The sequence below is a fragment of the Neofelis nebulosa genome, chromosome 2 (genome assembly GCF_028018385.1).
Source record: "Neofelis nebulosa isolate mNeoNeb1 chromosome 2, mNeoNeb1.pri, whole genome shotgun sequence".
Taxonomy (NCBI): Eukaryota; Metazoa; Chordata; class Mammalia; order Carnivora; family Felidae; genus Neofelis; species Neofelis nebulosa.
Window position 1 is genome coordinate 185,473,044 of NC_080783.1, and position 15,234 is coordinate 185,488,277.

Genomic DNA, 15,234 nt, shown 5'->3' on the forward strand with positions numbered 1-15,234 from the left:
AATAATAAGAGGGGCACCTGGGTGGCTCAGCCCATTAAGCGTCTGACTTCAGCTCAAGTCATGATCTCACAGTTTGTGAGTTCGAGCCCTGTGTTGAGCTCTGTGCTGACAGCCTGGGGCCTGCCTCGGATTCTGTGTCTCCCACTCTCTGCCCCTCCCCCACTCATTCTCTCTCTCTCTCTCTCTCTCTCTCTCTCCCCCCCCCCCCTCAAAAATAAACATTAAAATGGGGCGCCTGGGTGGCTTAGCCAGTTAAGTGTCCAACTTCAGCTCAGGTCATGGTCGCAGTTCATGAGTTCAAGCCCCGTGTTGAGCTCTGTGCTAACAGCTCGGAGCCTGGGGCCTCCTTCAGATTCTGTGTCTCCCTCTCTCTCTGCCCCTCCCCTGCTCATGCTCTCTCTCTCTCTCTCGAAAATAAACATTTTTTTTAAATAAACACTAAAAAGTTTCTAAATAAATAATAAAGCATTGATTCTGCATTATTGCACTTCTAACAAGAGTTTTTGTGTAATTATGCATTTGATGTCTCTTTGCTGGTAGAACAAAAGCTCCATGCAGGCAGTGACCATTTCTGATTGTTTACCCTGAGTATACTGTGGGAAGCATCCAAAATGTTTAGTGGGTGGAGGGAAGGATGAAGGGGTAGGCCGATGGGGGAAGTGAATGGAGGAGGATTGGCAGAAAGCCACAGGTGGAATATAGACTGGGAGTTATTTGTCTTAATGAGCACTAATGAAGGTCATGCTGGTGGATAAGATGAACGTGAAGGGAGAAAGCCTGAGGGCAGGGACTGGCTGGGAGGTTTCCTGTTGGGGACAAGAGAAGGAAGTAGTCAGGTGGGCAAAATGGGTTCACTAACAATGAGTCATCCAAACCTCCATTCAACAAGCCTTTACCAGGTACCTGCTGAGTACCAGGCACCATGGTGGGTGCTGGACACACAAGAGCAAACCCCACATGCCCTGACCCCGAGCGACCTAAGACACACAGGTCACCACTCCCAAACTTATGTGTGGGAAACTGGGGGAAGGAGCAGGGGGCAGTCCTGATCAAAAGTCACCATAGCACTCCATGCATTAAATATTCAGGGTCTTCACCACCACACCCATCTGCCTCTCTTCCTCCCTTCTTTCAACAAACACCCTCCAGAATGTGAGCTCTAGGAGGACAAGAATCTAGTCTGTCTCACTAGTCCCTGCAGTGCCAGCACCCAGTACACTGCTCGGTCCCTAGGAGACGCTCACTTGATATTCACTGAATTAAGCACCTTATAAGTGCCACTCCACATGCCAAGAAGATAATGGTGAGCAAGACAACGTGCAGCTCTCAGGAAGCTTGTTTGAGTGGAGGAGACAAAAAACCACCATATAATTCCAGATAGCATCAGTGCTACAAAGTACAAAGGGTAACACATTAGACAGGGTCAGACAAGCTGTTTTACAAGTGGGTGATCAGGGAAGTGACACTGGAGCTGAGTGTTCCAAGCAGGGGAAACTAGTCAGCATAACACAGAGGCTCTGCAACAGGAACCAGCTGGAGATGATCAAGAAACAGAAAGGTGCTCATGTGACTGGAGCACAGTGGATGAGAGAAAGAGCCACCCGAGATGAGGCTAGAGAGGTAAGCAAGGGCCCTATCCCACAGAGCCTTGTAAAACACAACGAGGAGACTGGATTTTATTCTGATTCTGGGTGTGATGGGAAGCCATGAGAAGGCTTGAAGCAAGTGACTCAATCTGATTTACACTTTCAAAGCATTCCCGCTGGTGATTGCATGGAAAGTGGACTGGGGACCAGGTGCAGATGGAAGCAGGGAAGCCCCATTCGGTTACTGCACTGCCAGATGAGAGGCAGGTGGCATGGACTAGAGAGCTAGTGTAGCAGTGAAGATGGAACACAGTGGCTACTCACTGGCCCCGGGGACCACCTTCCCCACTCCTTGGCAGCATTTACCCCTTGTCTAACCTTTCTCTGAGCCCTAATCACCCAGGAGCGGATGTTTGAGTTAATGTCCAACCCCCAGAGTTAATGTCTCACAAGCCCGGGAGCCTCTTGAGGATGGAAGTCAAGCTTGGTAGAGCTCCAACACCACTGAGCACAGGCTGGGAAGGTCCACACTGGGGCTCAAAGGGTAAATCAACGAAGCAGTGAAGGATAGAAGGACAGGTGCCTCCTCCCTGCAGCCTCAGGTCTAAAAGCACAAGGATATCAGTAACCAAAGAGAAAAGTGGGGCAAGAGGAGAAAAGTGGAGGCAGGTGGTTTTATGGAACGATATGAGACAAACTGACACTGCAGTTACACGGAATTGGGGAAAAATGCAGCACTACCTGTCTCGACCTAGCTGTCTATGTGGGTTGGGACCTCTGGACATTCACTGGCTGTGGTGACCACCTCCCCTACCCCTCAGCAGCATTTGACCCTTGTCTAGCCTTTCCCCAGGCAGTGATCACCCAGGTTGCTGATGTGTTTGTGTTAATGTCCAACCACCCCCAGAAGCCCTGGAACCTCTGGAGGATGGGAGTCAAGCTTGAACTGAGCACAGGGCTAGGCAGGGCCACCCACACTGGCCTCCAAGGGCGAATCAATGAAGCAGTGAAGGCAAGGACAGGCACCCTCGCCCTGTGGCCTTGTGTCTAAAAGCACAAGTTTATCAGTAACCAAAGAGAAATGGGGCAGGAAGAAGCCAAGGGTGGGGTACAGGCCAGGGCATAGATGATTCTATGGAATGATATGAGGCAAAATGACACAGCAGTTACAAGGAATCTGGGCAAAGTGCAGCAAGTATCTGGCTGTCCCAATCTGGATGTCCATGTGATTTTGGTCTTGAAGTGTGAGGCCTCAGGCCGAGCAGGGATACCACTGTCAGACAGTGGAGGTGCCCCTGGCCATGTAACCTGGAAGGCAAAGTCCCTCCAAAGAAGTAGGAAAATCAGGGTGGAGAAGGAAGCCTTGGGAAGGCAGCTTACCCTGAAAAGAATCTGAAGTGGGCCAGATAGGGTTAGGACCCGCCTGGCCTGAGGGCTTAGGCTCAGAAACATCTTCTGCAGTAAGTAGGGGAGTTAGAGCTGGGGCCAGGGAAGAGTGAGCTCTGCTTAGCGGGGCCAGGAAGTCCCCAGACTAGTCATAGACTAGTTGCCCACCCGCCAGGCAACGCAGTCCTGTAAAAGGTGGGCTGGCAGATTGGGCAGAGGTGAGACTGAGCTGAGACAGCTCACTTCTAACCCAACTGTCAATTCCCAAACCACCTCTCTGCCTACCCCTAGGCCACAGCCCTAGCTCAGGCCTCAGGCCCCCTTCCTCAGATTAGGATCATGAAGCAGCCTCCTTATCCCTCTCCAGGCTCTGTCCCCCAAGTCTGTGCTCTTTGCTGCATCTGTGTGATCCTTTAAGAGCTCCCCATTGCCCTTGAGACAGAAGTCAAATTCCTGAACTAACCCCCAAAATCCACCTTGATCTGGCCCCCACCTGTATCTCTGCTGCCTCTCCTGTACCCATTCAATACCTCCATCTACCAAACTCATCGTGGTCTTTTGGGTGTGTGGCTCCTTATCCCTCGGATGTCCTCATCCCCATCTCAGCTTCTGGAAACCTTCTACACTCAATACATGTCTTCCTCCTTCAGGAAGCCTTCCTAGAACAATCCAGTCCTTGGCCAGCCCTGTGAGTGCTACCAGATCGCCTTGTCTCATGCTCTCTTCTCGAGGCCTATGGGCCCCCTCCCCACAACAGAGCCAGCTCAGGGCCAGCCCTCCAGACTCCCTGCTGCCCTATGCCCAGCCCTTTGCTGGCCGCTGAGGACAAAGATACAGCATTAGGGTCCCTCCTGTCAAGGAGAACCAGCGTACTAAGGGAAGCAAACCCACCCACAGATGCTCACCACAGAGAACAGACTGGGAAGAAACAGTCCACCTAGTCCAGGGCTCAGAGGAAGGAGGGAAGGCCTTCTTGGGAAAGAGGGATCTGAGCTGGGCCTCGAAGGATTTAATGGTAGAGGAGCAGAAAGGGCATCCTTGGAGAGGGAAGGAGCAAAGGAAAGAAGAAGAGAAGGGCAATGCTTAGCAAAGTAGGGCTTTGTCTAAGTGAGGGGACAGGGGGATGGGTGAGGTGAGAAGGCTGTGTCCCTCCTGTGGGGGATGGGAACCATGAGATTGCCGAGGCTGGAGTAGGGCTCAACCCCCAATGCCCTGACAATGATGGCCAGAGAGCATACAGACTAGAAACATTTCTTGACTGTTAGTGGGCTTTTGCCCATGTCACACCCACTGCCTGCCATGTGGTGGGCATGTCAGGGCAGAGGGAGGGATCAGAAGGCAGGGCAAAGTCCAGACTCAGGGCGTCTGTGCTTCTTGTAGAAGATCAGGGGAGGGGTACATGGAAGCCTCTGGCCCAGGCTGAACATTTCCTCACAGGGTGGCAGCTGTGCCCAGACTAGGCTGGGCACAGATCGAGTGGATCTCAGGTCCCCAGAGCCCAGTGGGTGGCAGTCAGGATGGCTGCTTTTCAGGGGTCATCAGTCGCTCCACCTCCCGCATGAACCGCAGACACAACTCTTCTTGCCAGGGCAGAGCCACACACTGCACGGCCACGGGCAGCCCCACGCTCTTCTTCACGGCCTGTGAGGGACACAGGTATCAGGATGGGAGGTAGAGGAGGCAAGACCCCGCGAGGGACCAGAAAGCACCCCAGCTGGAGAGGAGGGGCAGCATGGCAGGGCCGGGCTGCTGTCCTTCAGGTTCTCTCATGAAGAAAGGTGAGCGAGGGGGTGCCTGGCTGGCTCAGTCAGTAGAGTATGTGACTCTTGATCCTGGGGTCATGAGTTCGAGCCCCAGATTGGATGTAGAGCTTACTTAAAAAAGAAAAGGAAAAAAAATGCAGGCAAGGACTACATGCACTTATGCTGCTTCCTTCACAGCAGCCAGCATTGGGGTGTGGGTGGGAGTCCAGGGGAAGGGGGACCCTGGGGGCCAAGCCAGGCCCTGTGGCCTCACCTTCTGTAGCGCCTTGTCCCAGATATCTCCAAAGTAGCCCCTGTAATGTTCCATCTGAGCCTCGTCCTCAGCGGTCACTGTGGTGACAGGCACCACCCCCGCTGGGAAGTCCAGGCAGTTGTAGAGCAGAGTGTAGCTGACAGCCGCTGAAACACAACACAAGCGGCTACAGCAGGCCAGGCGACCTTCAATGCCAACTGTCTTCTCTGTACCCCAGCCTTTCATCCCGGGAAATGGCACCCTGCCTCCACAGACAGAGAGGGGCTCTCTCCCAGGGCCACAGAGATTCAGGTGAGTGACAAAGCTCAGGAATCCAGATTCAAGGTAGGCTGGAGAGCCTGCTGGGGCTTGCCCTGTGCCCTTGCCCATGAAGCTTCCCCACCTGGAATGTTGTCCCTATTTTCTTGGCTTATCTAAATCCCACCTGGACTTTAAACGCCACCTCCCCAAACCATAGACTCTGTAACTCAAGATCACCAACTTCAGTAGTGCTGTGAACAGGGAGCTCATTCCCACCCAGGACATCCCACATGACTCCCATCTCTCCAGCCAGACTGTGAGCTCCCCAAGGGCAGGGCCCTCCCCAAGGGGTGTAGCCCTCCCCCAAGGCTCCTCTTCTACTTCCCAGCAGCCTTCTGGACACTGGGCCAAACTTCCAGAGGAGGAAAGGCAGGTGGGAGTGTCAGGGGTGTGGTGGGGCAGCAGGCCTCACCTGTGGCCCTGCCGGGAGCATTCAGGTTCAGAGCAGGGCCCAGCATGGGGGTGAGCAACACATCCAGGTCCAGTGCTCTCCACTGGGCAATCACAGAGTTGCGGTACACCTGGGGAGGATGCCAGCAGGAGCCCTTGGACCCAGCCCATCACAGAGACTCTCTAATGAAGGGACTGTGGCCAGGGTGGCTCGGGCCCCAGCACCTGCCCCTGGATCTGGACTAAGCCTGGAAGGGATGGAGGTCCTTGGGGCACACAGGCGTGGCCACTCTCAGGCAGCATCAGTTGCTCCACCTCCCACACGAATCATAAACATCATTTTTCCTGCCAGGGTGGGGCCACGTAGTGCCAGACAGCACCAGTGGGGGCAAAGAGGCAGCCAGGACAGGAGCTGACTGACCCAGTCCCTAAGGATGAGCACCTAGGCAAGTGAGGATCACAGACCAGTCCAGGGAGCAAAAGGGGGAATGACAGGCTACTCCAGGGGACCAGAGGGATCAGTGGCCAAGAGAGCCCACTGGTAGGTGTCCTGTCCAACTCCACCCCATCCCCCACCCTACTCCACTCTAGGGGCTCTGACCTCACCTCAATCTCGTACTGCAGTTCCCAGAGCTTTCCAGCCGACCTAGGCAGAGGGAACGAGGTCACTGGCCATGGGGATTTGCAACATCAGACTCCTACTCCTAACACCCCCCCCCCCCCCCCGCCAGATCTCAATCCTCCATGGGCGCTTCTCAACTATGGGAGCTCTGAGGCAGATGCAATACAAGGGAGAATTTCAAATCCCTAAGTTCATGTCCTGCTGAGAAAATCAGGCCCCAAGAGGGACTTAGGCTATGCCACTTAGTGACTTCACAGCACAGCCAGGACCATATCAGGCCTGATTCCCAACTACCCTTAGTACACAAGAGAGGCCAGAGCTGCCAAAGGTCCTAAATGCCTGGCAGTGAGAGAAGGGGCAAGTCCAGAGGATGTCAGGGCCTAAAAATAAGGCCATTTATGCCCTTTTCCCACCCGAGGCACTAAGGGGCAGGCAGGACCCAGTGAAGCTCAGTTCATGTCAGACCTCCAAGAGCAGCGTCTCTCACAGGTTCCCAAGTAGCCCCCTCTCCCCTGTGCCTCTACATGCTTCCTTTCCTGGTCCTTTCTACCCATGCATAGCCAGGTCTTCTCCTCTCCAACCCATACTTCCGTGATCCCTTTCAGGCTCCTCCTCTCTAGCCAGACCTGGACCCTGAGAAGGCAAACTTCAAGGTCCCATCTGAAAGCCACAGAGGTTGCCACCCTGGCTGGGCCACTTCCACCTCAGAAGCTACTTCCCTCATCTCTTCCTGTCAGAAACCACTTAACCCCAGGTCAGGGGAAGAGGGGGGTGGGATCTAGGCATAGGAAATGTCCTTACCGGGACTTCATACTGCCAAGAAAGGCTGCCATCCTCGGGAACTGCCAAAGGACAAACACAGTGTTAGTGACTCAGCTTTGGGCTGAGTGCAGCCAAGCCACCTGTGCCTCTTTTCCTTCTGTCCCTACCCCCAGGTCCCAGGTCAGCACCTCTTTTAGCACACAGGCTGGCTGAAGATTGCAGGGCATGGGGTGAGGAGTATGGGTGGGGGTTGGAGAGAAGAGGAGGCCATGCTCACCCAAACCAAGAGAGGCTAAGGTGAGAGGGGAAGAGCCCCAGAGGCCCCCTGCCAGCCCACCCCAACCCTCCACTCCTTGTGCCCTCACCAGAGGCTTTAGCAGGAAAGCCAGCAGTCCTTTCAAACACCTGGGTATCTTCAGAACTGAGATCAGGTCTCCCAAGCAGGGGTCCACAAAATCACCTTTGCTGGGAGACAAAGGGTCCAGTTCAGCATTTCCTCCCCAGGCCTCCCTCCTGGCTTGGGTCCAGTCCAGCACTCCCTACTCAGTGTCATCTCTTCGGTGATACCCTCTGGACTCCCTCTTCAACAGACTCTGGTAACCACTGGTCTCCAACCCCTTCACCTGCCTCCTTTTATTTATTTTTTAAAAGATTTTTCTTTCTTTTTTTTTTTCTTTAATCTCTACACTCAACATGGGGCTCAGAACCACAACCCTGAGATCAGGCAACCCCGAGATGCTCTACAGACTGAGCCAGCCAGACACCCTTATCTGCCTCCTTTTAAACACGTGACTTGTTTCTGCTGATCACTGGGATGCCTGGACTCCACTCCACACTGGAGTTCCCCAAGGCAGGACTCTGTGTCTCCCTCCCTGGCAAACTCAGCTTAAAACAATAAGGACTCAATCAGGGCAATAGCTCCCTGGCCAGGGCTTGGCACTGAGAGTATCCCCTGTAAATGCTGATGCCAGCCTAGAGGTACAAGCGGAGCCGCCATGACTCTTGTTTCTGAGGCTGTCTCTAGCTCTAGAGTTCAGGGAAAGGTATCAGGAGGCTGATCCTAAGGGTTCATTCCCAGGGCCAGAGTGAGGGGCAGCCCCTTCTGCTGAAGACTGGACCATACTCAGCTACGAGAGGAAGTCAAGTCAGCCCAGGCACATGACCAGGAGGCACCTTCACAGATCTATCTTCCACTCCTATCAACCCTTAAGGACCAAAGGCTTCTCTAAACATGAGCTCTTTAAAGTCCCTTAAAGTAGTGGGGTGCCTGGGTGGCTCAGTCAGTTAAGCGTCCGACTTCAGCTCAGGTCATGATCTCATGGTCCATGACTTCGAGCCCCAAGTCGGGCTCTGTGCTAACAGCCCAGAGCCTGGAGCCTGCTTCGGATTCTATGTCTCCCTCTCTCTCTGACCCTCCCCCATTCATGCTCTGTCTCTGTCTCAAAAATAAATAAAAAATAAAAAATAAAGTCCCTTAAAGTAGGCCTGGCCCAACCCACCCACTCCTACTCTACAGAAGAGAAAACTACTGAAAAGGCAGACTTGGCTCAAGTCAGAAGAGCCTGGAGTCACAGCATGATGTCTAGATGTCTCTCTTCCTGTTTCATCCTGCCCTTGTCTCCCAATCTTCCCCAAATAGACAAGCAACTCCCCTGACCACCTCCTACCTCCCAATGAGCTCCCATCAATTAAGCTCTGCTCAATCCAGCCTCCCCTTGAGCCGGTACCTTTCTAAAGTCTCCCTGGCAAAGGATCTCCAGGCTCAGTCTGCACAATTAGAGGGGCAGAGAGGTCCCTGCCCAGAATTCTCAGAGCTTCTTTGTGTTCAGCTGAGGCCTGTCTCCCATTTTCTGCCAGATTGGCCCACACTGGGAGTAACAGAACCCATTGCTCTCTCTGGGTCTAATGTCCCCACCCCAGACCCCAAAGTCCACATCACTCACAAGTTCTGTAGGAAGCTGTGGCCACCATCACTGAACAGCCCACCTGTTGAGAGGATCTCCAGAGCATGGGGTATATTGCTTGGCAGGAAGGGGATCAGCTGCAAGATTAAGGAGTATAAGGCCCCCACACCTAAAAACCCTTGACTGCCACAACCCCCATGCTTCCCAGGCGGCCCTGAGGATGGACTGGACCAATCCTGCCTGCATGGTAGCACCCCCTGGAGCCACAAAGGCAGCCTTACTGACCCATGAAAACTCCCTTAAAATGCATTACCATGAGAGAAGTCAAGCCAAGCCATACATGAACTAACTTGTCTCAGATAAGCAGAGTAGAGCCCATTGGCTCACCACCCTGGGATGGTGGGAATCTCTGGACAGTTGTGCACCACTGTTTGTAGTTGATGAGAGCCTCCCATATAGCACTCACACATCCCCAGCACAGGGCTGAGTTCATCACCAATCACTTAACCTAATTAATACGATCAGCCCTCTATCTATGGTCCCGCAGGAACACAGTTCCCATCCCAACCACAGAATAATCAGGGTGAGAGGATGCCAGGGACAGGCGGCAGCCATGGGTACCAGGAACGTTTCCCGAAGGAGGGGCCACACCAGGACTTCCAGGTTCCCACAGCCATACCGTGTGGCCAGCAGCCTCCAGGCTCTGCTTCGTCTCCAGCAGGGCCCGCTTCATGGCCGGGGTTGGTGTGGTATAGTTGTCGGTCTCATAATACCCCACACGCAGGGGCTGAGAGCTTGTGTAGACCTGGGGGCAAACACAGGAGTCAGAATCAGATCAAGAGAGGGCAGCCCAAAGTAGGGCTCCCAGGGATCTTAGAAGCTACTCAGCCCCAAACACAGCTGAGAAGCTGCAGCCTGGATCCCCGAAAAATGACTGTCTGAGAGGCCAGCCCTTTCTGCCTCTGACCCTTTCACAAAACACCTTCACAATGACTCTGCAGGAGGGGCCCAGCAAGGATGAGGGTTCCCACTGGTCATATGATGAAACTGAGGCTTTAGGTGTTGATAGGAAGACGGGCAAAGAGGCCCAGTACATACTGACAACACTAGGTCCAGAACCCAGGCATCCTGAGCCAAGGCCCTCCACTGCCTGTTTCAAGAATGCAAGTCCTGGCTCCCATGATAATTTGTTCCAGACCTCATAAAAGGGACCTCACCTCCTCCTTTCCTCCCTTTCAGAAAGGGGTTCATGAACCACTGGGGTGTTAGAATATCTTCTGCCAAGGAGCAGGAACTCACCCCACCAAGTCCAGATATTCTGCCTACCAAGAAACACCCAAGTTCTCCCTCAAGTTGTTCTCTGATGCGTCTCCTGTTTCTCGATGACTGCAGAAGAGGCTGGGGTCAGAAGTGGGGGCCTTTCCTCAGCAGAGGCCCCACCCCACCAGGCCAGTTTGGAAGCTTCAGGGTCTCCACATGCAGGCAAGAGCTCCATCTGGTGGCTGACTGCAGAGAAGTTGACCCTGGCTGCAGACCCTTGAGGGTGGGTTTCAGGAAACAGAACCTCCAAGCCCTATCCACAATGCCAAGGGGCTGCTCTCTGGGCTCAGGAGCACCACTGATAACCAAATTCAACCCCATGCCCCCCAACCCCGCTCACCTCCTCCTTGAAGGGCAGCGGGGGCACGGCAGCGTCCAAGCGGAACATGTCCTCACACAGTAGCGCTCGCAGGCACAGTGCTAGGCTTTCCACATCCCGGGCCATGGGGCCAACTGACATTTGCACTGTGGGGCAGGGAGGGGAAGGAAAAAGATCACCCTGCCCTAATGGGCTCTGGGGCACAAGCAAGGGCTGGGACATGGCCTAGGAATGTGAGCAGAGACATGGAAGTAGGAACTCCCACCTAGACCAGCCTGGGAGCCAAACACTGCCCCCAGGAGATGCAGGGTAGAACTGGATCAGGCAGACCCCCCTCCACCAGGGCACTGAGGGAACCCCAGACCTCACCTGCTACCTGTCCATAGACACAGCCCTTCAGGCCACTCTTGCTGGATAAGAAACACAAAATGTTGGAAACAGGAAATGGTCACCCTCTGCCCAACCTCAAACCCATACAGCAGCTTAGAACTCTCACCACTTTAGAAAGTAGGAACCAACACCAATGGTGCTGTGAAATTCCCTCCCAGGAAAACCCCAGAGTGAGGAAATCCTTGCCTGGGGCCTAGAGAGGTTGAGAGCTAGGCCAAGATCATAGAGCAAGAGATCCAGGAGCTCCCTCCACCCACCACCCACACCATACCTGATGCGGTTTCCCGTGGGCTTGAGGCCACAGATGCCACAGAAGGAGGAGGGAAAGCGGATACTGCCTCCGATGTCAGTACCTAAGCCCAGGGGGGAGCCTCCACCCGCAATGAGGGCCCCTTCACCCCCAGAGGAGCCACCTGGGCTCTTAGAGGACTTCAGTGGGTTCAAGGTCTGGCCAAAGAGAGGATTACTGCAGTCATAGCTGGGGGAAGCAAGAAAGGGTCAGCTCAGGTCACACTGGTGCCAATGCCCCTGCCCCCACCCGGCACCCAATCCAACCTGAACATGGACTGAGGGATGTTGGTGTGCACGAAGGGCACAGCGCCCTGTAGCTTCAGCACCTGCACCACCACACTGTCACACTCTGCCGGCATGCTCTCGTTCAGGCTCAAGCCCAGTGTTGAATCCTGGCCCTAGAGGGAAGGATAGGCGCCAAGAGGTGTACAGCTGATGGATCAGGGGCCCTTCAGCAGAGGGTCCACTCTTACTGCCATCTCACAGGCCAAGGCAGAGCACACCCATGGTCCCTCTCAAGGCCTCTGGACCTGATACTTCCTCTGAGGGCCCAGGGTAACCCAGGATGCAGACATGGCTGGCAGGGGCAGGGGTGGGGATTGAAGCCTGATGTGAGGCAAGGGCATACCTTGTAGCTGAAGCACTCCTTGAGGCTCACAGGGACTCCATACAGCAGGCCCCGCTTTGGGGCCTGGGACAGCTGAGTCTCACAGTCTGCCAGGTAGGTGGTCACACAGTTGGTCTCTTTGTTTACTTCCCAGGCCTGGAAGAGGGAGAAATGGACACAAGGCAAAGTGAGATTGGCCTTTTTAAAAAAAAAAAAAAAAAGAAAAATTGTGGTAGAATATACATAACATGAAATTGGCCTTTTAAAGTATACCCAGGGAAAAACCAGCAACATGGCCCGGAGCCAGGAGGGCAGAGAATAACTTAGGGCCCACCACCCATCTCACTGGGGACCTCTAGTCCCAACCTCACCCTGGCAGTCTCTGGCCTCAACCCAAAGACAGAGAGAGTAACTCCAGGGCCAGGGCACAAACAAGGCACGCAAAGGAGCAAGACACTGGCCTCAGGTGCTCCCCAGAGGGGATGAGCTGGGAGGAAGATGACCTCTGGCCGCTCTACCTCCTCCCCTAAGGTACATCTCTGCCTGTGAAGCAGTCAGGAGGAACCAGATAGGGGCAGATCCCCATCTCAGCCCACACCGGGAGTCAGCACAGAGCGGGACTAGAGCCAGGTTCCAGCCTCCCAGAGGCCAGCATGTTCTCTCCTGCCCCAGGCCTGGCCCACACCTGCCCCAGCTAACCCTCCCCTTTCCCAGAAACTCTTGAATCTGATCATGAAGTCACATAGAGGAGTGACTGACTAATACCAATCACTTAAAGGGATGGAAGCCTGCCTAAAAGGAACAATGCACTAACAGTGGCCATCTGCCATGGGGTCTTTCCATAGCCCTCAAACCACATTCCACAAGGCCCTATGGGAGGGATAGACCAGGGCAAAATGATACACAGCTTTCAGTAAATACTCCTGTCCCTGTGAAACATCTGAGGAAAATGGGTGTGGGTCCCATTGCCACAACTTGGCACATGAAATCGGTCTCCAGGCTACCCAAGGCAGGCAGGGAAGAGGCCAATCTGTGACGAGAATGCTCACTTGTGGGTGATTACGAAGGGCAGCAACTTTTCAGGGGCATTGACAGAGACGCAGCACAGTCTGTCAAGACTGCCTGTGTCCCCCCGGCACAGCCAGTGCGGGGGTCTGCATACAGTCCTCTCTCCCCATACAGCCAATCTCCCTCACTCTCTGCTGCAGTCACTCACACCACTGTCACACACCCATCAGTCACCCGGCATGCATGTCCACCTGCCTAGTGGTCATACCCACTGTCACACACTCTGTTTCAAGAAATTACACACAAGTCAACTCACAAAGCACAATTCTTTTTCTTTCATTTCATTTCAAACACATTCCTTGAACACTTACTGTATGAAAGCCAGTAAGTATTCAGCACCAAGTACAAAGACAAATGAGACAAGCTCTGCCCACAAGGAGCCACAGGGGAAAGCAAAGGATAAGACAAGCCCTAGGATGCCATGAGAAAATGTGTTAGAATGTTAGAAAGAGAGGCACCCGGGTGGCTCAGTCGGTTAAGTATCCAACTCTTGATTTCAGCTCAGGTCATGATCTCACAGTCATGGGATCAAACCCCACATCAAGCTCTGTGCTGAGCATGGAGCCTGCTTGGGATTCTCTCTCCCCCCCTCTCTCTGCCCCTCTTCCCTTCTTCTTCTTCTTCTTCTTCTTCTTCTTCTTCTTCTTCTCCTTCTCCTTCTCCTTCTCCTTCTCCTTCTTCTCCTTCTCCTTCTTCTCCTTCTCCTTCTTCTCCTTCTTCTTCTTTCTTCTTCTTCTTCTTCTTCTTCTTCTTCTTCTTCTTCTTCTCCTCCTTCCCCTCCTCCTCCTCCTCCTCCTCCTCCTCCTTCTTTCTCTCTCTCTCAAAATAAATAAATAAACATTTTAAAAAAGAAAAGAAAGAAAGACCACTGAAGAGGGAACCCTAACTCAGGCTGGGGAGGGTCAGGAGAGGCTCCCTGGAAGACAGCCTCTTTCTCTGAGCCCTGAAGGTTCAGCCAGCAGTGTCTGTTGCCCCAAGAGGGGCAAAGAAGAGGGAGAAGAGAAGAGGGAGAAGAGGCTTCCAGGTAAAGGGAATCCCACAGTGCACAGTGTGGCAGGCTCTGGGTGCCAGGGAACCGTAGGCAGCTAAGCTATTGATGCCCACACTCCGGAAGGCCTTGACCAGACAGGATGCCAGAGACTGAAAAGGAGCAGAAGAGCAGAATCTAAAGAACTGGAGACCTGAGAGGGAATCTGGCCAGGAGGCTGGGGCCCCACCCTGGAGGGAGATGGTGGTGGCAGACCAGGGTGGCTGTGGGGGACGGGAGAATGGGGACAAGGGGATGGGCCAGAGAGAGCTATAGAAAGAGAACAGACCACACTTGGTGACGGATGGGGTGGAGGCGGGAGCGAGAGGGAAGTCTGGGCTGAAAGCCAGGCTTTTAGCTAAGACAAGATGCTCAGTGTTGCCCTCTCACCAACACACACACAAAGTCAGCCTGCCTCTCCCTCTCTCTCAATCTCTCTCTCTCTCTCTCTCTCTTTTTCTCATGCACACAGCTCCTGGCAGCCCCTGGCACTGTGGCCCCACCCTGGTCCCCAGAGAGAGTAACTCCAGGCCAGGTTTTCCCCCCAGCCTTTGCAGAGAGAGGGAGTATCCAGGCAATCCCCAGCCTAGGGCCTTACCTTTCCTACGTAGGTGAAGAGTGCAGCCTCCGGGGACAGCTCCCCTCGTTGTAACTTCTGCACCAGCTGAGTCAGGGGCAGGGCCAGCAGTGCCTCTGAGTCCAGGTCGGGGTTCTGGGGAGACACCTCAGATAAGTACCCCCTTACCCCACAGGCCTCAAGTGCCTACAGCTGACACTTGCGGCCCATGCCCCTAAGTCCCCACACCTGCCAAAGCAGATGCTAACTGTCACATGCCAATCCACGACAGACATGCCCACCTGCAGCTCTGAGACCAGAAACTGTGGCCCAGCCTAGGCAGGCACTTATCACCTATGGACAGGACAGATATACCTCTTCTAGGAGGTTATCAGACGGGGTGCCCTGGGAGAGGCCATGCCCAGTATGATTATTAAACCATTAGGAACTACCACCACTGACAGCTGCCAACTGCACCATGCTGCTGCACTCTGTTCTGACTAAATCTTGCTACCATTCCCATCGCACAGATAAAGAAACTGAGGCACCGGAGCGCCTAAGTGGCTCAGTCAGTATAAGCGTCTGACTCTTGGTTTCGGCTCAGGTCCTGATCTCATGGTTTTGTGAGTTCCATGAGTTCCAGCCCTGTGTCAGGCTCCATGCTGGCAGGGTGGAGCCTACTTGGGATTC

The 15,234-nt window shown here is 54.0% G+C and overlaps 1 protein-coding gene across 1 annotated transcript in view; it reads right to left on the bottom strand.

Moving 5' to 3' along the window:
- Positions 1-2,620: 2,620 nt before the first annotated feature.
- Positions 2,621-15,234, bottom strand: part of FAAH (fatty acid amide hydrolase) — a 20,603-nt gene continuing 7,989 nt past the window's right edge. Inside the window, exons 2-15 of the mRNA XM_058717532.1 lie at positions 14,587-14,700; positions 11,915-12,049; positions 11,551-11,684; positions 11,267-11,473; positions 10,975-11,015; positions 10,627-10,751; positions 9,646-9,771; positions 9,006-9,103; positions 7,428-7,527; positions 7,102-7,142; positions 6,285-6,324; positions 5,701-5,809; positions 4,989-5,134; positions 2,621-4,613 (exon numbers count right to left, since the gene is read on the bottom strand). Coding sequence (XP_058573515.1) covers positions 4,485-4,613; positions 4,989-5,134; positions 5,701-5,809; positions 6,285-6,324; positions 7,102-7,142; positions 7,428-7,527; positions 9,006-9,103; positions 9,646-9,771; positions 10,627-10,751; positions 10,975-11,015; positions 11,267-11,473; positions 11,551-11,684; positions 11,915-12,049; positions 14,587-14,700 — 1,545 coding nt within the window. The 3' untranslated portion in view covers positions 2,621-4,484. The remainder of the gene's footprint in view (positions 4,614-4,988; positions 5,135-5,700; positions 5,810-6,284; positions 6,325-7,101; positions 7,143-7,427; positions 7,528-9,005; positions 9,104-9,645; positions 9,772-10,626; positions 10,752-10,974; positions 11,016-11,266; positions 11,474-11,550; positions 11,685-11,914; positions 12,050-14,586; positions 14,701-15,234) is intronic.